This window comes from Bos taurus, chromosome 11, assembly GCF_002263795.3.
Source record: "Bos taurus isolate L1 Dominette 01449 registration number 42190680 breed Hereford chromosome 11, ARS-UCD2.0, whole genome shotgun sequence".
NCBI lineage: Eukaryota > Metazoa > Chordata > Mammalia > Artiodactyla > Bovidae > Bos > Bos taurus.
The window spans coordinates 103,771,656-103,794,066 of record NC_037338.1 but is presented as its reverse complement, the minus strand read 5'-3'; the positions used below and the strand labels follow the sequence as shown (position 1 = coordinate 103,794,066).

Below are 22,411 nucleotides of genomic sequence, written 5' to 3'. Positions count from 1 at the left end.
TGCCCTCCAGACGCCACATCACTGCCCACGGGCAGCGGCACCCCCACAGCCAGGGCCATGCATGGGGCTCCTTAATTAAGGCCTGCTCATCCCTGCCCAGCTGCTCGCCACACAGCCAACTGCCCTCTCCTCCCCGGGGACTCAGGGTCTAAAACGTGGGCGTTTCCAGAGCCCCGCGGGCACTAGCCCCAATCTGATCACAGGAGCAGCCCCCTCCCTGCCCAGACATGTGGCAGCAGTGGCTCAGAGCAGAGGTTTCTGGTGCGGGCAGGACCCTGGGCCTAGGCGTCAAGGGCGCAGGGGTGCAATGCCAGGGTGTGTGGCCGTCTCTGGGAGCGCCAATGGGGGGAGGCCTCCCCCTGGGGAGGCGCCAGGCAGGGGGTCCTGGGAGCCCCGCCCCCGCCCCTGCAGGTGCCCGCCTGCCGCACCTCTTCCCCCGAAGGTCTCGCATCTTCTGCACGTACAGCCACAGCTCCAGGCCCACGGGCAGCAGCAGCGGGCGCGGGCGTGGGGCACCGTACACCACCTTGCACACAGCCTTCTCGGCCAAGCTCAGGGCAGCGGGCGGGCCCTCCGGGGCAGCAGCCGGCATGCTGGGAGCTCTGGGCCTCCTCCCCGGCCGGCTGCAGGGTCCCCTGCCCGCCCCCCACCCTGGCCCCAGGGCAGCCAGCTCCCACGGACCCCCCAGGTCTCTGGCAGGTTCTCCGCGGCCTCCCAGGGCCTGTGGCGGATCAGAGGATCAAGGGCAGCTCAGAGCTGGGATCAGCACCGTCAGCAGGGCGGGAGGGCGGGAGCCCCGAGGGAGCTTGTCCACACGCTCCCCTCAGGGGCTGGCACACAGCCGGGGGGGGTGCACAGCACCAGCGCCCCCCACCCCCAGACTCTTACTGCCCCCCAGCCCTGTGGCCGGTTCGGGGCCAGAATCCGGCCACACAGCACAAAGGAGCCTGGAGCACCTGGTTGGTTTGTGGGAGCACCGAGGACCCAGTGCGGGTGGCCCCCACCCCTGCCCCCAGAGCTGGGATGGGCAGGGTCTTCACTTGGCCTCGCTTCGTCCTCCTGGACCCCTGCCATGTCCGGCCCCGCGCCCAGCCTGGCCTGCGGCAGGGTCAACGGGGGCACAGGGTCCAGGTCACCCTGTTAGTCCCCCGAGCCTCCGGGACGCTGCTGGGTGACCAGCACCTGACCGTCGAGTGAGCTCCAGGCCTCGAGTGTCCCCGGGTGCAGGGCCGGGAGGAGCCCGGGGCTGGGACTTGAGATGAGCAGACACCCTCCAGCCACCCCAGAACCTTTCCTGAAAGCTGCCGGCCCCTGGGCCGCCTTGGCAGCGCGCTCCCAGTTCCTCCAGCGCCGTGGCTGATAAGGAGGCTGGAGAGACCCTCTCTGGGCAAAGGGCAGAGCCTCTGGAGGAGCAGCGGTGGTGGGGGGCGCTCAGTGCCGAGGCCCAGCCCCAGGGCTCGGTTGGGCAGAGCAGCGGGGAGAAGCCCGAGGCCCCTCGGGGCACCGCAGTGGCCTACCCCTGCTGGGCGCTCTGTCCCCCCCACCATGGGCAGCCCCTCCTGCCAGGTCGCTCGCCCATCTCAATCATGGGCCTCGGCCGGGGAGGAGGCCTAGCGAGGCTGCAGCAGGGAACCCGGGACAGGGAGGGAGAGGCTGGGTTCAGGGGCAGTGAGACCCAGGCTGGGCCCTGACCCCCAAGACCACCTGTGTCTGAGCAGAGACAGGATGCGGGGGTGGCGGTGGGAGGCCTGGGGCAAAGCCGCCCGGGATACTGACCCAGGCCAGCATCAGCTCACCAGGGTCGGCAGATGCTGCTGCTCTGGCCGGGGCAGGGGGTGTCTGGGAGGGCGCTGGGCGGGTAGATCAAGGGTGCGAGGATGAGGACCGAGGCCAGCCACAACCCGGTCTGCACCGGACCCTGCTTCTCAGGGGGTCCAGGACAGGGCACCCTCCTCCTGGCCCTGAGGCCTCTGTCCACCCCCGGGACGGCTCAGCTGAGGGGCAGGACAGGGCCTGGACCATGTCTTCCTTGCCCAGCTCCTGCCGATAAGCTGAACCCCCAAACTCTGCACCCTCATGTCAACCCCAGGCCCTTCCTCCGCCTCCTGGGGTAGCAGCCCCCAACACCCGCATCGCAGGCCATCCTCTCCCCTCCCCCACGAGACCGCCCACCCTGGCCAGGCCCACTTCCTGGCTCAGTGAAGAAGGCTCTGGAAGTCTGTCTCCCCACACCACCTCCGCAGGCCTGGAGGTATCTGTGGGAGCCATGTCTGCTGCGGAGGCACGGGAGCTGTGGCGCCCCGAGGCCACCGTTCAGTATCAGCCTGCCGAGCCGGCCTGCCTGTCCCTGTCCACTGCCCAGGACGCCTAACTGCAAGACGGCAGGGCCTCCAGCAGGCCTGTCCACCCAGAGGCTGCTGGGGCACGAGACGGGGGCTCCCTGGGGCCCTGGGCCAGACTGGCCAGGGCTTTCAGGGCCCGGAACTGCGGTCTTAGTTCCCCCTTCGCGAGCCTCACCCCTCAAACCCAGAGAGGGGCAGCCCATACACCTGGGATTTGCCATGTGGGCTAAACAGGTCCCTAACTGCTAACCGACAGTCCTCCACAGCCTGGGGAGAGACCGGGCCCCCAGCCTCAGAGGCCTCAGGGACCACGCTGCCTGCCCCAGCCGGGCCACATCCACCTGTGAGATCCGCTCTCCAGCACCAGTGTGGCCCAGAACATCTCTCCTTCAAAGTGGCTGACCAGGGTCAGCCTTCCCAGCAGCCAGACCACAGTGGCCAGGAGGCAGGGAACCGTCTGCCAAGCTCCCGCCACCTGCCCACTGGCTTACCAGTTAATGAAGTGCTTATTGACCGCCCAGCGGCCAACCTTGCTGTTCCGGCCACCACGTCACCCCCGATACCTCTCCCACCCGTCCTCGGCGTCCGAGAGTAGCCGTCAGCCCTGGCCCCTACTGCCCTGCCCTCTGCCCACACAGGCCCCCATCCACCTGTCTCCCCAGACGGCCCAGTGTCCCCTGGGGGCCATCGCAGAGGCTCATCAGGCGGGGGCTGGGTCCCCATCGACCCCTCTCTGATAAAGGCAATCATTCCTGTCCAAGGCCGTCACCCACATTCTGGGTGCCTGGGCAGCCGCCCCAGGGCCCCCGCTCACCCCATCCTGCCATCCCCAGAGCGAAGCCACACTGACTCCCCTTCAGTCTTGGGGGTGATCTCAGAACAGCAGGGACAGGCGGCCTGGTGGGGGCAGGAATCACTGAAGGGGGGAGGCGTGTCTGTCACGAGCTTCAGAAAGCAAGCGCCTGAGGATCGCACGTCCAGGGAGCCCAGTGGCATGGCATCCCCTTCCGGGAGCCTACTGATGGGGGCACCTCTAATGAGCCCCCTACCCCACTCTCCCCTCCCAGCCCCCACCAGGAGCACTCAGCTGCTGGCCTCACAGAAGGCAGGAGTTCAGAAGAGGACAGCCCACGGCTCCCCACTTTGGGGGCTTCTTGGCTACCCGCCCATTCTCCCCGGGCCCTCCGCCCCACACCTCTGCCCTGGGGAAACAGGCCCAGGGGCAGTGCACCAGGGTTCTCAGTATTAATCGCTCCTGTGAGACCCCACCCACTTCTGCCTACCTGACCTGGTCCCCTCTCCAGGGCCCCCTCGGGACATGGTGGGCTTGTGGACACATTCACGCTCAGGCTCCTCTCAGTGCCAGTTCAAAGCCCAAATCCAGGACCCACTTTGTAAGAACCGAACTCATCTCCCCAGGTAGGAACATTGGTGTGGGAAGGGGAGCCACCAGGCTGCGGGGGCAGTGGGGGGGAACAAGGCAGAGGAGACCCGACCTGGCCCCAGGGAGCCCCCCACACGCTGGGGTTTCTGGGACAGCCACCCGTGGAGTGCTCAGACACAATGGCTCCTGTCCGTGGGGCATCCACGTGCCCAGCTGCAGGCAGCTCTGTGCTCCCACACCACAGCGGGGCTCCCTGGACATTCAGGCTCCGAAGGGACAGCTTTCTGGCGGCCTATGGAAGCCAGTTCCGAGCAGAAAGAACCCTGCGCACACCCAGCCACGCTCAGGTCCGACCCCCATCCCCATGGGCCTCCTCACAGGCCCTGAAAGCAGGCTCCTGGCCATGAGCTCGGACTCTCTGCCAGGTCTGCCCCCCCAACCTCCACCCAGGGCTCAGCCTGCAAGGAGTCCAGGCGGGACCCGGGGGCCTCTCGCGTGTTCGCTTTGCGCTCTGCTGCCCTGTCCACAGACGGCTCCCCCAGGCCACTGGTCCTTGTAACTGTACCCACCCACACCCCAGGCTCCCGGGTCAAGCCTAGGGGGAGGCTAGCACAATGTGGACCGCATGCTCCGCCCGCAGGATCTCCCAAGGCTAAAGCGCCCAGGGGCCCCCTCCACCCACAGCTCCCCCGCACACACATGCACAGCCAGATCACCGCCTGTCATTCTTCCAGAACGTGGCCTCCACCGTGGGCAGACGTGGCCCGTAGAGCCCCCCATTCCCATGGGGGCAGGGGGTAGGGGGGTTTGCCATGCAAGAGTCCTCAAGGACAGGCCTCCGGGGTCAGCTGTCAGTAAACCCACTGGCAAGCTCCTCCCCCTGCGTGGGGCCCAGGAGTCAGGCCGGGGGCTCAGCGCTCCATTCCGAGACCACACAATGGGGGCTGTGTCTCCAGCCAGCAGCACAGACCAGACAGAGGTGGGAGGGGCCGCCAGGGCCTCATTCCACAGGTCGGGGTGGGGAGGGATGATGGAGGGGCAGGGGGGGCACCCAGCGGAGGTTTGCAGCTGGGCTGGAGAATCCGTGTAGGCCACACTAGGCCCCTTGAAGAATCAGAAGCCCCCCAGGTCTTAAGGATGGCTGGGGGAACTGGATGAGGTCACTCCAAGGCAGGGGCCTGTCCAGACCATGAGGAGCCAGGCCTGCCTCTGGGATCCACAGCCAGGAAGCGGGCCCTGCCCAGCACTCGTGCCGGCCCCGCTCTGCCGGACACCTGCACATGAAGGCAAGCCCTGAGAGACCTGTGCCCTCCCCACCCCAGGTCAGGCCCAGGGCGTCAACTTGTAGCACACCCTTGACCAGCAGGGAGTCACCAAGCAGGCACGCGGCCCAGGGGCAGAGCCACCCCGTCATCCCTGATGGGCGCAGGGCGCAGGGCCCGGGCCGCTGGCATCACCTGGGAACCCGCCCCAGGCAGGCACCTTTTCAGGCAGGCACACACCCACCCAGCTGCCTGGCTCTGTAACCCCAGCCCAGCTGCAATCTGTTGAAGCAGGGGCACCTGGTGGGTGGGGGGTGACCGGCCCCACCCGTGACACACCCGTGGTCCCCTCCCCACAAGTCCTGTGGCAGTGGGAAGGAGGAGCCAGGCTGGGGAGAGAAGTCCTGGCAGCCCCCCACCACACACCTGCTGTGCTAGAGGCCAGATGCTGGCCGGGCAGGGCTGGAGTAGGGGCCCCTTTCCCAGCCCTGGACACTGTGGTGAGAGGGGCCCATCTTGCCCACCCCCTAGCCGCCCCTCCCTCGCCGGTTTCCAGGGGGTGGGCTGTGGCAGGCCCAGCGCCCCCAGCCTCGGACTCCCCTTCCTCCGCCCTGGGGCACCCTGAGCCCCCGACACCCTCCTTCGGCACCCCGCGTCCCCCCACCCCCGCCGGCCCACTGGGAGGGGCGTCCCCGCCACGTTGCGCGCCAGCCGCCGCCGCCGCCTTTGTTCCGGGCCGGCCGCTCCCGCCTCCTGCGTCGGCGGCCCCCGCCGCCCGGTCCCCGCGCGTCCCCGCCGCTCGCCCAGCCCACCTGGAGTAGAGGCGCCGGGCCGGGCCGGGCAGCTCGTCGGCGGCGGGAGGCGCCGGGCCCGCCATGGGGTCGGGGGAGCCGAGGGCCGCGGGCCGCGCACCCCACGCTCGCGCCGGCCCCCCGCGCCCGTCCGCGGGCCGCGGGCCGCTGTCCACCGCCCGCCCGTAGTCCGTCTGTCCGTCCGCGCGGGCGGGAGGCGCCGAGGAAGTGATGCGCGCGACGCCGCCCCTCCCGCCGTGGCCGTGATGTCACCGCCGCCCGCGGGGGAGGGGGCGCGGGCCGAGCCGCCGGTCCCTCCTCTGTTCGCGCGGGTGGGGGAGGGGAGACAGCGCCGGGGGTGGGGGCCCCCCGCGGGGGGGGGCGGGGCAGAGCCTTGGGGGTTCCTCTGGCACCGGCCTGGAGGGTGCGCCCCCAACGACCCCCTCCACGGTGAGTGCGGGGGAGGGGCTGGCCGTCAGCCTGGCTGCGGGGGCTTCTGGGGCCTGGGAGGCCCCTTCTTCCACCCGGTAGGAGGCCCTCCTGCCTTTGTTTGGCGGGTGACCCCTCCTCCCTTCGGTGGTCCTCTGTCTTTCCTCTGGACCAGCCCCAAGGTGCCTCGGCCACTTCTCCAAATGGGCAGTGGGTGCAGGGCACCCCGGGGGTGCCCTCCGCACACTTTGGCGAGGCCATCCCCCACGTGAATTGGGGCACGTGGGAGGGTGGAGCAGCCTCAGGCAGGGCCTGAGTGTGTGTGTGTGTGTGTGTGTGTGTGTGTGTGTGTGTGTGTGTGTTGGGGGTCAGCTGGCCTGGGAAGGCAAAGATTCTGCAAGCCTGTCCACCACTCTGCATTTCTCACTTCTGAGACCTTGGTTGGCAGCCTCCCCACACCCAGCCTTGGTCTTCTCCGCTGTCTGTGAAAACCGAGGAAGGCTGCAAGGAGAGTGGCTGGCTGCCCACCCACCTGAGCCCAGCGTCCCAGCACCAGGCCACCTCCTCTCCTGGGGATTCCTGGGGCCCCTTACGGGTGACGTGGCCTCGCCTCCACCCCCGGGTTCTGACTGCTCTGGGGTGGGGGTGGTCTCACAGGTTCTGTCCTAGACCCTTCTCAATCTCCGCCCTCCCAGTGCAGTCAGAGAACTCCAATCCTGGAAAAGTTGCCGTGACCCAACGGGACAGGGACGAGTCTGGGGACGGGAAATGGGCTGCTTTCCCCTGGGGGCACACTGGCCCCTTCCCGGAGCACTGCCCTAAGGTCAGGAAGATGCCAGCCAGCCAGGCCGCTCCAGCCAGACCTTCTGCTTCAGCCAGGACCCTCGGCAGAGTGCAGCCCACAGGACCCTGGCTTCAGGCAAAGGCAGCGTAAATAAACACGAGATTAAAAAAGGGCTCTTGGCCCCGAGCTGGTCTGTTTTTCCTGCGGAAGAGGCAGCGAAGATGAGAACCATCTGTGCCCAGAGCGCAGCGGCCGGCGGCTCAGCCCACGCACCCTCCCCTGGTGACCACAGGAGCTGGGCAGGGCCTTGTTCTCAGGCCTGGCTGCGGCCCCCAGCTGGCCCCTACGGAGTGCAGGGTGCTGAGGGCAGCTCCCCAGGCCTGCCTCCTTGGGGCACCCCTGGGCTGGCGTCAGAGGACGAGGGCCCCCTTCCTGTGCCAGGCCTGCGCTCAGTGTCCCCAGGAGGCCACCGCTCTGGCTCCCTACGGTCACCTGGGTGTGCAGCCAACTGCCGTGTGTCAGGAAGGCTGCCCTCATGGTGATGTGCTGTGGGGGCAGATGGGGGTGGTCCCTGCAGAAGGGTGGGGTGGGTATCTTCTCTCTTCCTTCCTGGGAAGGGGGAGACCCGTGGGAAGCTGGAGTCCCTGGGCTGGAAGGGTCTTCTATCAGAGCTTCCCCAGGGGAGCTAGGACCATCTTGGGGGTGCTGGGCAACGGGCCAGGCTCAAGCTGGCCTGAATCAGGCCCTGCCCACCCCAACCCTGCTGGGTGCCTGGCACAAGTTGCTTTCCCTGTCTTGAGTTTCCATTCTGCCCCTCAGGGTTCAGCGGCCCTATGCCGCTGGGGTCGGGAAGGATCGTGGGTCCAGACAGTGATGGTCACGGTGCTGGGCGGCAGTCAGAGCTCAGGGTGCCTACCGTTGGGACTGTGCTTCTTCCCCTCTGGGCCCCTGCAGGCAGTCCTTGGCACATGGCACGGAGGTGTGTCTTCTCCCGTCCAGGGACCCGACCGACTCTCGTGGAGAGGACCCAGGAGGAGGGTGGAGTGTGGACGGGTAGCACGTGGCCACCCAGGTGTGAAACTAAGTGTGCCTCAGCTCCACGGAGAGCAGGGGGCTGCCGGGAGGCAGGTCTGGGGGAGGAGGGGTCCTGGGGGCAGCAGACCTGGCTCACCACCCTCCCATCCGTTCCGCTCACCCTCGGGGCTGCTCCTCCTTCCCCCCGGCCTCCCAGGGGGTTGGGGGGGCAGAGACCTGCTACCTGCACACACCTGCGCTCTGCATGTCCTGTCGTGTAAATTCTCCCCTGTGACGCTCGGAGCGCCCGCCCTGGCAGAGTGTTCCGACAGGAGGCCGTGAGCACACCCCCTCCATCCATTCCCGAAGGAGTGTAGGGAAGAAAAACAGTTTCCCACCTGGATCCTCCTTCCAGCCCCAGTTAACAGGTGGCAGCAAGACGATGCCGTGGGTGGCACAGGCAGCGATGCTGGATCTTGTCCCCAGACGCACCACCGCTCTCGAGCCGCGCCCCCCTCCCACCGCACTCAGAGTACCAACCCTGCTGCTGGCGGCTGTCAGCAGCGCCGCCTCCGCCAGGGGGCAACTGCCGTGTGCCTGTCCGCCAACACTCACCCCTCCCTGGCATCCGCTTCATCAGCACGCCGTTCCCCTTGGTGAGCAGACCGGACACTGATGCCCTAGGTCACCAGGCTGGGTCTCAGGGGAACTGAGGTCAAGCCCGGTTTCCTAACTGACCCCTTCCTGGGCCTGTCCCCAAGACAGGCCAGCAGGGAAGTGATGCTGGACAGTTGCAGGGGTCTGGCTGAGCCTTTGGGGGTGGAGAGGCCTTGGGCCTCTGGAGAGAGGAGGGCACTCAAGGCCGACATGGGCCTCAGGTGAAGACCAGGCTGGGAGAAGGTGGTCAGGCTGCCCGGGGCCATCCCTGCACAAAGAACCAGCTCCGAGGCTCAGGCAGGACATGCGAGCTCTGAGACAGCCCCCACCCCCAGGTGTTTGCTGGGGCGGGGGGCAAGCTGAGGATGACCTGGTGGCCGGCAGGACAGCTCCCAGTCTCTGCCTCCTCCCACCCCGCCATGCCCCCCTTCCCCACTAGACTGCTCCTGCAGGGCCCAGGGGGGCCTGGGTCACCCCCAGGTACCACCAGCAGAGATGCCCAATCTGGGACCCGAGGCAAAAGGTAAACGGGGAGAGGGGAGAGACCCAAACACACAAATGCACGCACACACATGCGTGCACATATGTGCTTAGATAAAAAGAACACAAATTTTTACCATCATTTCCAATAATCTCATAACCCTGAGAAAGAACTCGCTACTGCACAGCTCTGGGGTACTTGCCATCCATTGCCCCGAGGCCCCCAAGACACCACCCGCCGCCACTTCCTCTCCTTGAGGCCTCAATGTCCCTGGAGTGGGAGCTCTGGGTGGGCAGTGGGTTTTTGCAAGAAGCCCGGAAGGAAACGGTCTGCCCACCCCAAGGTCCTGAGGGCCTCACGCGGAGAGGACACGCCCAGGAAATAGCTGGAGGTGTGCTCGGAGCCGCACGCCACCGCGTCATCCAGTGACACCCGGCCACACGGCATTCCTGGGCCACCGGCTGGCAGCTTTGTCACCGGGTTTGTGGCCCCGAGCCCTGTGGGGAGGAGCCAGGTGCCCATGGGGCAGGCCCGTGCTCACCTGTCCAGAGCGGGCTCACCCCTGGCTGATGGGACCGAAGCTCCCGCCCCCTGCCAGTCTGTGCCCCCAGGCCTGGCAGACACTGTGAGTGCTGGAGAGAGATGGAGGGAGAGAAAGAGAGGGAGAAACAGAGACAGAGGGAGACAGAGGGAGAGACGGAGAGACAGAGAGTCAGGGAAAGAGATGGAGACGGAGAGAGGGGAGTGTATTTGGGCTCCAGGTTCTTCAAGTGGCTCCAAGCCCCCCAGGCCTTGGGTGTGGGGTGGGAGGGGATATCTTTTATCATCAGCCTAAGTGTGTTAGTTGGTCAGTCATATCTGACCCTTTGCAACCCCATGGACTGTAGCCTCTGTCCCTGGAATTCTCGAGGCAAGAATACTGGAGTGGGTTGCCATTTCCTTCTCCTGAGAATCTTCCAAACACAGGGATCGAACCTGGGTCTCCCACATTGCAGGCAGATTCTTTACCATCTGAGCCACCAGGGAAGCCCACCCACATCCTCGTAAACCAAACAGAATTAGGAAGTCAAATCCACTGCTTCAAATAAATGCTCGGAAGCCTCCAGGGGAACAGAAAGTGCGGTGGGTTTCTTCTGTTGGTGGGGTTCTACGCCCACCGGCATCTCTCCATTCCAGCAGCGTGACGGTGGGTGGTGGCCCTAGACCCTCTGGGGAGGGGAAGCCAGGCCAGGCTGGGTTTAACAGCCCAGATGCCTGGGTTCACTTTGGACCCGGGCCCACCTCTCTAACCCTTACCTCCCACACTGGGACAGTGACGGAGGCCCAGTCAGCGCTGGGTAAACACAACCTTATGGGCCGTGGCCTCTGTGTAGTCTCCTAGGGCTGCGATGACAAATGACCACAGCTGGGTGGCTTCAAGTGGCAGAAATTGTTCTCTCAGCTCTGGAAGCCGGAAGAATTTGGGTGCTGGTGGGGTCCCGCTCTGTGTGAAGGGTCCAGCAGGGGTCCTCCCTGCCGCTTCCAGCTCCTGGAGCTCCAGGTGGCCCTTGGCTTGTGGCCGAGTCCCTCCCCTCGCTGCCTCCATCCTCCCGTGTCACCCCGCTTCCCCCTGTGTCTGTGCTCTCTGTCTTTCCTCCTGAAAGGACTTGCATGGGATTTAGGATCTTAATTTCACCTGCAAGGGCCCTTTCTCCCAAACGAGGTCACGCTTACCACTGTAGGTGGGTGTCTCTTTGGGGACCACCCTTTACCCCACTGCACTCACATCTCAGAATTGCACTTACAAGGCTTGCCCACGACGTGGGTCATGTAACACATGTAGTTCTGTAGTTTTCTGCTCTCAGTTAACATTATGTTGTGAGCATCATGGGGACATCATAGATACGGTCAGAGGTGGAGGCTGAGTGACATTCACCCTGCGGCTGTGTCACTGTCGCGTAACCAGGTCCTTACCCGTGGACACAGGCCGGGCAGGGCGCCTGTGTGCGCCAGGTGGGCAGGGACCCGCCGCGATTGCTGCAGCTCCTGGTGCGGGGCTGACGCTCAGGTGGTCACTGATGGAGAAGAGGCTTCTCTGTGCTGGGACCCCTCCCAGCTACAGCGCAGGGCGAGCGTGGGGCTTGGGACGCAGCAGGGCTGCTCATGAGCTGGGCCCCAGCCCTCCTCTGGGCCTCTCTCTTCTCCCTCAGATGGGAGCCCGGTGAATGAGGTCTTGCTGGGAAGCCCGTGGCACAGCCCTGGAGCACGGCAACAAGAGTCTCTCGTATATGGGGCCCATGGGCCGAGAGTTTGCCGGCCCCTCTGAGACAGCAAATCCTTAAAAAGACAAAAAATGTCTTCAAGAGATGGGAATACCAAACCACCTTACCTGCTTCCTGAGAAACCTGTATGCAGGTCAGGGAGCAACAGCTAAAGCCGGACATGGAACGACGGACTGGCTCCAAATTGGGAGCACAACAAGGCTGTGTATTGTCACCCTGCTTATTTAACTTCTATGCAGAGTACATCATGCGAAATGCCGGGCTAGATGAAGCACAAGCTGAAATCAAGATTGCTGGGAGAAATATCAGTAACATCAGATATGCAAATGATACCACTCTAATGGAAAAAGCGAAGAGGAACTAAAGAGCCTCTTGATGAAAATGAAAGAGGAGAGTGAAAATGTTGGCTTAAAATTCAACATTCAAAAAACTAAGATCATGGCATCTGGTCCCATCACTTTATGGCAAATAGATGGGGCAAAAATGGAAACAGTGACAGACTTTATTTTCTTAGGTTCTAAAATCACTGTGGACGGTGACTGCCGCCATGAAATTAAAAGATGTTTTCTCCTTGGACGGAAAGCTATGACAAATCTAGACAGTGTATTAAAAAACAGAGACATCACTTTGCTGACACAGGTCCATATAGTCAAAACTATGGCTTTTCTAGTAGTGTATGGATGTGAGACATTAAAAAAGGCTGAGCACTGAAGAATTAATGCTTTTCAACTGTGGTGCTGGAGAAGACTCTTGAGAGTCTCTTGGACAGCACGGAGGTCAAACCAGTCCATCCTAAAGGAAATCAATCCTGAATATTCATTGAAAGGACTGATGTTGAAGCTCCAACACTCTGGCCACCTGATGTGAGGAGCCGACTCATTGGAAAAGACCCTGAAGCTGGGGAAGATTGAAGGCAGGAGGAAGCGGAGAAGTAGGCGACAGAGGATGAGATGGTTGGATGGCATCCTCGACTCAGTGGACATGAGTTTGAGCAATCTCCGGGAGCTGGTGATGGACAGGGAGGCCTGGCGGGCTGCGGTCCTGGGGTCACAGAGTCGGACAGGACTGAGCAACTGAACAACGACTGGGGCAGATGCTCCGTTTGGCAGCAAGGCCAGGTGCCCCTGGGGCCACGAGGCTGCGGTCAGGAGCTGGCCTGCTGGCCGGGAACATGGAAAAGCAGCTGGAGCTAGAGGAAGGTCTCTGAGCCCTGGGCCCTGCAGCAGGGGCCCTCACCCTTCAATACCCCTGCCCACATTCTCATTTCCCTTGACCTTCACCCCTGAGCACTGGTGCTCATCACCTATGTGTCACATGCCACGCCAAGAGTGTGGTCACAGAGGCTGGAGGACGCCTGGTTCCCATGATACCCGCTCACCCCTCGAGAGCCCCCTCATCCACCTGCCTGAAGGCCCTGCCCACCGCCAGGTATGGAGGAGGAGAGGCCCAGCCCCCACCCTTCCCCACCCTCAGACACCATCACTCTCGGGCAGGTCTGGGCTGCCAGGCCAGCTGGAGGGGGAGCGTGCCACCCCAGATCTGGGCCAGAGCCACATCAAGGGAGAACTGGGGCGCTCAGGGGATGTGTGGCGGCTTCCCGGGAGGAGGGGAGGGCGGGGTGGGCAGCAGGCAGGGCTCTGTGCTCACACGCACCCAGCCCTGGGGGCGCAGAACTCTGGGCAGAGCAGGGCAGCGGCCAGCTGCTCAGGGCACCCCGCGCTCTGGGAGCTCTTCACAGGTGTTCTCAAGAGGTGCTGATCACCCCCCGCCCATCCCCGGCCACCCGGGAGGCGGGTGAGGCCTGAGGCAGGCGTGCAGTGGCTGGAGGAGCTGCTCCCCTCAATGGAGTCCTCGGGCAACGTCTGTCTGTCCCAGCCCTGATGAAACAGACGGAAAGGAGAGTGGAACCACACCCTTGCCGTGCCCCACCCCCCACAGGGCTCCAGCCCAGGCAGCTCATGGTTGCCATGGAAACCCCCGCACCCCCCCCGGGCGCCCTCTCCTGGCTTTCTGCTCCTCTCCTAACCCTGTGCGCCCTCAGCCCAGGGTTAAGCAGTAAGCAGGGGGGGCGCTAGGGACCCTTCTCATGTGTTGATTCATCATGGGGACCCTGGGACAAGGACAGCGGGTCCTTTTCCTGATATCCGAGTCATCTGGTCAGGACCCCGGAGTGGGGGTGGAGAGGGAAGGACCCTGGGGACACCAAGCCCGATGGCCGTGCATGGTTTTCAGGTTGCCCTGGGGGTGGGGCTTCCGTATCTGTGGCCCTAAGGAATCCAGGGCTGACAGCTCACGTGTACAGGGGCAGCCGTCTGTGGAGCAAACCCGGTGGCCGCCGTGTGAGGCCCTAGGAGCCCCTGGTAGGAACAGCACATGGTCCTGCCACCCACCCCACTCCCCGCGGTCGGCACGGCCCTCCTTCCTTCAGACCGCAAACCTCTCAGGACGAGAGCATGGACCTTTCCCCAGAGAACCGCATCAGGCCCGGGCAGCTAGGTGGGCAAGCTGCAGGAAGGAAGGAGAGGTGGGGGCGGGGCCTCTCTCCCCAGGGCCCAGCATCCCTCCCTCTCTCTGCAGGGCTGGTCAGAGCTCAGGATTAGGGCAAGGAGCTGCTGCGAACCATCAGAAAGCCCCCTTGTGGGCTTACCTGGTGGTCCAGTGGTTGGGAGTCCACTTTGCAATGCAGGGGACATGGGTTCGATCCCTGGTCTGGGAGGATCCTACATCCGGCAGATCAACTAAGCCCATGTGCCACCACAACTGGGCCTGCGCCCCAGAGCCTGGGCACTGCAGCTACTGAAGCCCACGGGCCTCGAGCCTGCACTCGGCAACAAGAGAACCCACTGCACTGAGAAGCCTGTTGTTGCTGTTCAGTCGCTCAGTCATGTTCGACTGTGCGACCCCATGGACTGCAGCATGCAGTCCTTCACCATCTCCCGGAGCTTGCTCAAACTCATTGAGTCCATCGAGTCGGTGATGCCATCCCACTATCTCATCCTCTGTCGTCCCCTTCTCCCGCCCTCAAACTTTCCCAGCATCAGGGTCTTTTCGAGTGAGTGGGCTCTTGCATCAGGTGGCCAAAGGATTGGGCCAAGAGTAGCCCCTGCTCTCTGCTACTAGAGAAAGCCTGTGCAGAATGAAGACTAAGCGCAGCCAAACAAAATAAATGTTAAAAGAAAAAAGCCCTCTTGGGCCTGGCTGGGTGGGCTCACCGGGCCCAGCGCCTGAGGGCTTGGAGCCTGGCCCGGTGTCTGTGTCAGGGCCCAGTAAGCGTGTCTCTTAGTCAGCCTGAGCTGTGTAACGAAACATCACCGAGTCTAAGATCGAGGCCCAGGCAGACTTGGCTCACGGTGAGGACCCTCGCTGTGTCCTCACGCGACCTTTCCTCTGGGCGTGCGCATGGGGGCAAGGAGAGAGTGGGAGCCCCGGGGTCTCCTCTTGTAAGGATGCTGGATGCTGTAGGACTAGCCGCTGCTTCCCCATGACCTCACTTAACCTCCATTCCTTCCTTATCCAGACACAGCACCCAGGGCCCCGGGGAGGACGCAGAGCTTCAGGGCCAGGTGGGTGGAGCCCCTCCTCCGATGGCATGCCAGGGTGCGGAGCCCCGGGCTGGGCCACAGCTCTCCTCCTGGCTGCGTCCCCACCCCGCAAGCCTTGCCCTTCGTGGACTTGGGCAACACCAGCCCACCAGCTGGGGCCCCTTTCCCGTTCCGGACCGCCCTCCAGGCCAGCGGCCTTCCGCGCCACCTGGGAAAGGGCCAGAGTGCATCCCTGGAGGTGCGCCCTGCTTTCTCCAGAAGCCAAGAGGCTGGCAGCAGGAGGTGTGAGATGTAACCACTGGGCCTGGGTTTGGAGGGCACGCCCGGGAATGCCACCCTTCCCTGGACCTCTGGGACGTTCATGGTGCAGCAGTCTTGTGGTCTTCCCAAGTCCTGGCTGTCGTATCCGCTTCTGCCCGAGGCCCACCTCTAGGGTGTGCGTGTCACCCTGGGTCTGATCCGCCAGCCCGGCAGCATCGTGCCCCCGAGAGGACGGGTGGACGTGACGTGTGTGGCTCAGGGCAGCGGAGTCAGACAGCCCTGGGCAGGTCTGCAGCGGGCGCTGTGTGCCTCCCACATAGGCAACGCCATCCACCTCTGATGGGGCCGGAGACCGCCCCGCACTGTGGGGCCCTGTGTCCCTGGGGCCGCGTCCCCCTGCCCCGGAGACTGTGGTCGGCGTCCTGGGTCCACTGCATTTCAGCAGGGCCTGGCCTAGCCAATGAAACGGAGGTGCGGGGACCGGCCTGCGTCCTTCAAACCCTCCAGGAGGGCGCCGGGAGGCGACGCTCGTTTTGTTTCACTCTCTGGACCTCAGAGGGGAGACTTTTCATACCCTTGACCTTCCCACCACGATCACAACAGTAGCTCCTAGCCCACAGAACATGGATCCAATGTGAGGGTGTCCAGCTCTACATCCACAGACTAGGGAGGGGGCCGATCACGGGAATCTGTGACCCCGCAAACCCGCTGTCAGGTGGGCCCCGGGCAGCACCCTGGTAACGGCCTGACAGGGGTCCGAGGGCATCAGTGTCTACCCGGCCCTGTGTCCCGACATCCTGATGGTGGCTGCCATCCCCCTGCCCACCGCACTCACTGCAGGTGCCTCTGGGGAAGGCGCTCACAGGTCACAGCCAATGAAGACAGATGACTGAGGCGCCCAGGGTGGCTGCCCTGATCAAAAAAAAAAAGCCATGGTCACTGGCAGGGGTTTTGGCCCTGAGCCGGTTTTCAGGCCTGGAATCCACGCACTGAGGAGGTGGCCTGGTGGCTGGGAGACTTGTCTCAGTGTAGGAGCTGGAGCGTTTCCTTTCAATAAGGGAAAAAAAGTGGTTTGTTTTCAGCGGTGGTGATCTGAGGTCTGCATCTCAGAACCCCAGAGGGAGGTGCTCTGCGCAGGCTGGTGCGGCTGCTCAGGGCAGCGACTGGACTGGGCAGCCCCAGGCGGTGCCAGAGGCCCGGGGGCAGAGTCCGGACAGCAGGTGTGCTGCTGTCTGCCCCCCGCCACCCCCCACCCCGGGTAGTGTCAGGGTCTTGTTTGCTTAACTTGGGATCGGGGGGAATGTTCCAGAAACTCCGAAGGAGGAACTTTGGCTCCTCACAGGCTCCAGCCCCCTTGCCCAGCCCTCGGGCCAGGTGGCTTCCCCCTGTCTCTCTGACACTGATGGGCAGAGCCCACCTGTGTGGACATGCCTGAGCCCATCCGTCTTCCGGGGCTGGGCTCCTGGGGCCCGAGGAGGCCCAGGCACGGCCGCAGGGCTCGCGCTCCACACCCACCGGCCACAGGGTCGGCCCCTCTGGACCCTGCGTCCCAGGGACACGGCCACCTCCAGGGCGGTCTTTCCTGGAGGGTCCAGCTCCAGTCCGAGCTGGTGTCCGTCGGTGTCCAGCTCTCCCCGGGGGCCGAGCGGCTGCGGCTCCCGCGTACCACCCCCAGAGGCGGCAAGGGGCACACATGCCCCTGAGTATGTAAGAGGCCAGACTGCTGCAAGTTCCTGTCCCCTAAATCCCAATTTCCTGAACACCAAGAGGCTTTCTTGGCAAAAGACTATTTTCTAGAGTTTTCTGGGTGGGGAGAAACATAACTGTGGGGGTGGGGTGTGGCAGGAACATCAAAGCCCTGTGGGACACCGCCTCCCACCGCCCCCCGCCGCACCCCCACTATGATGGGGAGAGGGCGCCACCTGCTGGCACTGCCCCGTAGCCAGCCAAGTTGTTGGCAGGGGAGATTTGGACATTTACCGGGCAGCCCCCAGGACACTTGGGCAGCATCCTGCCCCCACAGGCCTTCAATTGGAGCTGGACAGGGTAGGGATGGGGGGCTGGACACACCTCCCCCTCCACTCACCAGCGCCCCTAGTTGGAAAACCAGCATAAGGGCCACAGGAAAGCGTCAGATCCCAGCCCAGCCACCCACACCCCAAGACCCATCCGCACGCGGATCCATCTTGTACAGGTGCCCAACACCCCCCACCACCTCCGGCCATTCCGGTGGGGCTGCCATGGTGACCCCAAGACCGTGAGGGGCTTTGTGGGCAGTGAGTGTGGTGTGTTGGGACCTCCCCTCCCCACTACCCCCCTGCCCCCGCCCACCTGGTCTCCAGGCCTGGAGGGCTGCTCTGGAGGCGTGAGCTGCCCGGGGACCCAAACCTGCTGTCCTGTGTCGGAAGGGATGCCACCCGTCCACCTCCAGGGCTCCTGCTCCCAGAGCCCCGCGTTGGGGGTGGGGGCTCTGGGGAGGAGGGAGACCGCGGGCTGGATGGGCCCGCGGCCACAGAGGCGGGGCTAGGGCAGTTCTGGGCCGTGGGGAGGCTGTCCTGAAGGCCCGCCTGCCTCTGCCCAGGCGGGGCGCTGGCCCAGGTGAGGCCCCTGGCGCCTGGCACAGGTCCCCAGGCTTCACGCCTGGAGGAGGAGTCCCAGTATCAGACGGATGCCAGGGTTTCTCTGGCAACATCAGGGCGGCTTCCCTCCCAGCCTGGCACCCGGCCTCCTGAGGGCCCAGAGGCCTGGGTGCCCTGGTCCCCACGCTCCGCTTGCTGCCTGCCTCTGGGCCACGGCCGCTGCCCGGTGCCCTCCCAGCTTCCAGCGGGTGAGTCCTTGGGGGCTCCGCCTGAGCCCCGCCTGGCCTCCCCAGGCCCTTCTCCCTGGGCTGGGCCCAGTGCAGACCAGCCTCCCTCCCCCGCCCTGCCCCCAGGAGGGGTCTGCGTGCCTACGGCCCTTGCCCAGGGCCGAGCCAGGCTGGGCGTGTCGCATCCACAGCCTCCTGTCTGGCCTCGCTGGTGCTCCTAGTCTGGGAGGGAGGTGGCGCCCAGGGCAGGCCTCCGGGCTGTGTGGCCGTGGGCAAGGTGATAGTGCCAGCTCACCTGGGGGCACACCAGGCCTGTGTGGGTCGTGTGTGTGCCGTGTAGGGTGTAACGTGTGTCTGTGTGTGGTTGTGCGGTGTGTCTATGTGTGTATAGTGTGTTGTCTGTGTGTGTGTTATGTTGCTTGTGTGTGTCTGTGTCCCTTGTGTGTCTGTGTTTGGTGTGTGTGTGTGGTGTGTCCACATGTGGTGTGTGCTGTGTCTGTGTGTGGGGTGTGTGCTGTGTATCTGTGTGTGAGGTATATGTATTGTGTCTGTATGTGAGGTGTGTATATTGTGTGTCTATGTGTGCTGTGTATTGTATTTCTGTGTGTGAGATGTGTGTATTGTGTGGGGGGTGTGTGTTGTGTGTCCATGTGTGTGGTGTGTGCTGTGTGTCTGTGTGAAGTGTGTGTATTGTGTTTCTGTGTGTGAGGTGTATGGTGTGTATGGTGTGTGCTGTGTCCGTATGTGAGGTGTGTGTATTGTGTGTCTGTGTGTGTGCTGTGCACTGTGTTTCTTTGTGTGAGGTGTGTGATGTGTGTGGTGAGTGCTGGTGTATGTGTGTATGAGGTGTATGTATTATGTGTCTGTATGTGAGGTGTGTATATTGTGTGTCCAGGTGTGTGGTGTGTGCTGTGTGTCTGTGTGTGAGGTGTGTGGTGTGTGTGTTGTGTGCTGTGTGTCTGTGTGTGAGGTGTGTGGTGTGTGTGTTGTGTGCTGGGTGTCTGTGTGTGAGGTGTGTGGTGTGTGTGGTGTGTGCTGGGTGTCTGTATGCGAGGTGTGTGTATTGTGTGTCTGTGTGTGGGGTGTGGGGTGTGTGTCCATGTGTAAGGTGTGTGTATTGTGTGTCTGTGTGTGTGCTGTGTATTGTGTTTCTGTGTGTGAGGCGTATGTGTTGTGTGTCCATGTATGTGGTGTATGGTGTATGTCTGTGTGTGGTGTGTGCTGTGTGTCTTGTGAGGTGTGTGTATTGTGTGTCTGTGTGTGGTGTGTGTCTGTATGTGAGGTGTGTGTGCTTGTGTCTGTGTGTGTCTGTGTGTGAAATGTGTGTATTGTGTGTCCATGTGTGTGGTGCGTGGTGTGTGTCTGTGTGTTGTCTGTATGTGAGGTGCGTGTGTTGTGTGTCTGTATGTGACGTGTCTGTTGTGTGTCTGTATGTGATGTGTGTGTGTTTTGTGTCTGTGTGTGTTGTGTGTCTGTATGGTGTGTGGCTGTGGTGTGTGTGTGTCTGTGTGTGAGGTGTGTGTGTGTTATGTGTCTGTATGTGTATTGTGTCTATGTGTGGTATGTATTGTGTGTCTGTGTGTGTGTGTGTCTGTATGTGAGGTGTGTGTGTTGTGTGTCTGTGGTGTATGTGTATCTGTGTGTGTTGTCTGTGTGTGAGGTGTGTGTGTTGTGTGTCTGTGTGGTGTGTGTGTGTGAGGTGTGTCTGTTGTGTGTCTGTGGTGTATGTGTATCTGTGTGTGTGTCTATGTGTGAGGTGTATGTGTTGTGTGTCTGTGTGGTGTGTGTGTCTGTGTGTGAGGTGTGTGTATTGTGTGTCTGTGTGTGGTGTGTGGTGTGTGTCTGTGTGGTGTGTGTGTCTGTGTGTGAGGTGTGTCTGTATATGAGGTGTGTGTGTTGTGTGTCTGGGGTGTATGTGTGTCTGTGTGTGCTGTCTGTATGTGAGGTGCGTGTGTTGTGTGTCTGTATGTGACATGTGTGTGTTTTGTGTCTGTGTGTGTTGTGTGTCTGTATGGTGTGTGGCTGTGGTGTATGTGTGTCTGTGTGTGAGGTGTGTGTGTTGTGTGTCTGTGGTGTATGTGTGTCTGTGTGTGTTGTCTGTGTGTGGGGTGTGTGTGTTGTGTGTCTGTGTGGTGTGTGTGTCTGTGTGTGAGGTGTGTGTGTTGTGTGTCTGTGTGTGTGCTGTATGTCCGTGTGTGTGGCGGTTGTCCGAGGGGACACGTGTGTCTCTGAGCCTCAGGGCAGGCTGTCTGCAGGTCACTTCCCGAAGGGCCCAGGGCCTGGCTCAGCCTCGGGCTGGCCTCCTGCAGCCTCTTGGCCCCTGGCCCTCAGCCCCCCAGCCTGCTCCTGTGGAGACGCTCGGGCCCTGCGTCCCCAGGCTGGGCTGGCAGGCGGCCGGCAGGTGCCGTGGCGACGCGCAGGGCCGTGCCCACTGTTGCTGCTGTGCCTCCTCTGTGGTCTCTGCCGGGGGCCCCGGGGTCTGTGGGCGTGGTGGGCCGAGGGCCGCAGCCTGCTCGGGCTTGCTCGGGCCGGCGTTCCTGGGGACGCGGCGGGGACAGTAAACAGCACAGCTGTTCAGAGCAGAGCCAGGCCGGCTTCCAGGAGACAGCGCCGTCCCGCCCTCTGCCAGCCGGCGGGGCCACCTCTCACGCTACAGCGGGCTGCGGGGGCGGTGGCCCCGGCCAGGGACGGCCCCGGGTGGCAGCGAGGGACAGAACCAGCTGCTCGGGCGGGGCACCGCTTTCCGGCCTGGCTGTGGGGGTCAGGCACGGCAGGAGGCCTGGGCTGGCCCGAGTGTGGACAGAGGCGTCTGCTCTCGTTTCTCACCAGGTGCCCGGCCTGGGGCGGGCACTGAGTACCAGGTGTCTTCTGACACTCATGAGAGCCCCACCGAAGGAAGTTGCTGTTGTGCCCACTTTCCTGATGAGGAAACTGAACGCCCTCCCCGAGGTCACCAGGGGGTACCTGGCAAGCCTGGAGTCGGGACCCCACCACGGCACCCACCAGGAGCCGGGCAGAGGGACCCGGGGACGATGGGCTTGCTCTTTGCACCAGCCCCTCCCAGCCGAGAACTCTGTCCTTCATGAGCCTACGCTGCTCTGATCAGAACCAGCCTGGCCCTGGAGACCCATGGGTGCTGTCTCTCCCAGCTCCGGGGGAGTGGCTGGCCGTAGAGACTCCTGCCCGGCTTCCGGTCCTGCCGGGGCCAGGACACGAGACTGTGGCTGAGCCTGTCTGAGCCATCAGAGTGGGGCTCCTCCCAAGGGACCCTCAGTGGGACAGCTGAGATGAGACCCCCCACTCCTCCACACGGGGCCCAGCTGGGCTGGGGGCTATGGCTGCTGCTAAGTCGCTTCAGTCGTGTCCAACTCTGTGAGACCCCATAGATGGCAGCCCACCAGGCTTCCCCGTCCCTGGGATTCTCCAGGCAAGAACACTGGAGTGGGTTGCCACTTCCTTCTCTACTACATGAAAGTGAAGGGAAAGTGAAGGCACTCAGACCCCATGGACTGCAGCCCACCAGGCTCCTCCGTCCATGGGATTTTCCAGGCAAGAGTACTGGAGTGGGGTGCCATTGCCTTCTCCGGGGGCTCCTGCAGCCATCTGCATCTGCATTCAGGCCACTGCCACCCCGTAGTCATCCCTGACCTGGGGGAGGGGAAGCAGACAAACAGGGCCCCGCTCCCAGGGAGGGGAGGGGATCTTCCTTGGAGAGTGCATCACGCTGGCAGGAGCCGGGGAGGGGTCAGGAGGGCGGGCTGCAGGCCCCACACCCGCTGGAGGGGTTCAGCTGAGATGCTGCGGGCACACCTGCAGGGGGGAGGGCGGCTGTCCGCCCCCCATTATCACCTCTGCCCAGCGGCCTTCTTGGAGCCGCGCAGAACGTGACCCCAGAGGGGACCCAACTCTGCCACTCGTGGCCATCCAGCTGCAGCCCGGCTCAGAGCCAGGTGGCCGCCCCCGTGGAAACTAACAGTGTGGCGTGCAGGGGTGGCAGGAACGGGGGGCCCTGGGCCGGGAGCGGCCTGACTCCGGGGTGAGCGGCTGAGTCTGGAAGGGGCTCCGCAGCTAGGTGGGCAGGAGGAGAGGGAACCCGCTTGGGGCTTGTCAGAGCTCACAGGGCGACAGAGGCCATTGGGTCTGATTCCAAGTTCGCCCCGCATTCATGTCCAGGATTGTGCTTTTATCGCCAGTAGCCCCAGTGGCTCGACAGGTAAAGACTCTGCCTTCGAAGCAGGAGATGCAGGAGGTTCGATCCCTGGGTGGAGAAGATTCCCCCGGGGAAGGAAATGGCAATCCACTCCAGTGTTCCTGCCTGGAGAATCCGAGGGACGGAGGAGCCTGGCGGGCTACACTCCGTGGGGTGGCACAGTTGGACGCGACTGAGCACGCACACG

General features: G+C 63.4%; 3 protein-coding genes and 1 long non-coding RNA gene across 8 annotated transcripts in view; 2 read left to right on the top strand and 2 right to left on the bottom strand.

Moving 5' to 3' along the window:
* The window catches only part of GPSM1 (G protein signaling modulator 1), a 35,528-nt gene extending 24,340 nt beyond the window's left edge, over positions 1-11,188 (bottom strand). For 3 of the 5 annotated variants that reach the window (XM_002691658.6, XM_059891892.1, XM_024999638.2), the window contains exon 1: positions 5,801-6,012. In XM_002691658.6, coding sequence (XP_002691704.1) covers positions 5,801-5,865 — 65 coding nt within the window. In that variant the 5' untranslated portion in view covers positions 5,866-6,012. Of the gene's footprint in view, positions 1-428; positions 744-5,800; positions 6,013-11,097 lie in introns of those variants that run through there. The other 2 variants (XM_010810552.3, XM_005213457.5) reach the window with 2 other exon arrangements.
* LOC101902280 (uncharacterized) lies at positions 6,113-7,165 on the top strand. The gene is made up of 2 exons (XR_810049.3): positions 6,113-6,229; positions 6,904-7,165. It is a non-coding gene; the product is annotated as an uncharacterized lncRNA (long non-coding RNA).
* On the bottom strand, positions 11,188-20,345 carry LOC132346647 (histidine-rich glycoprotein-like). The gene is made up of 2 exons (XM_059891893.1): positions 17,540-20,345; positions 11,188-11,460 (listed from the first exon to the last, which is right to left on the bottom strand). Exon 1 carries the CDS (start codon positions 19,352-19,354, stop codon positions 18,425-18,427), a length of 930 nt encoding a protein of 309 aa, XP_059747876.1. The 5' UTR covers positions 19,355-20,345; the 3' UTR covers positions 11,188-11,460; positions 17,540-18,424.
* Positions 17,943-22,411, top strand: part of CCDC187 (coiled-coil domain containing 187) — a 52,839-nt gene continuing 48,370 nt past the window's right edge. Inside the window, exon 1 of the mRNA XM_059891887.1 lies at positions 17,943-18,035. The gene's annotated coding sequence lies outside the window, so the exon portion shown is untranslated. The remainder of the gene's footprint in view (positions 18,036-22,411) is intronic.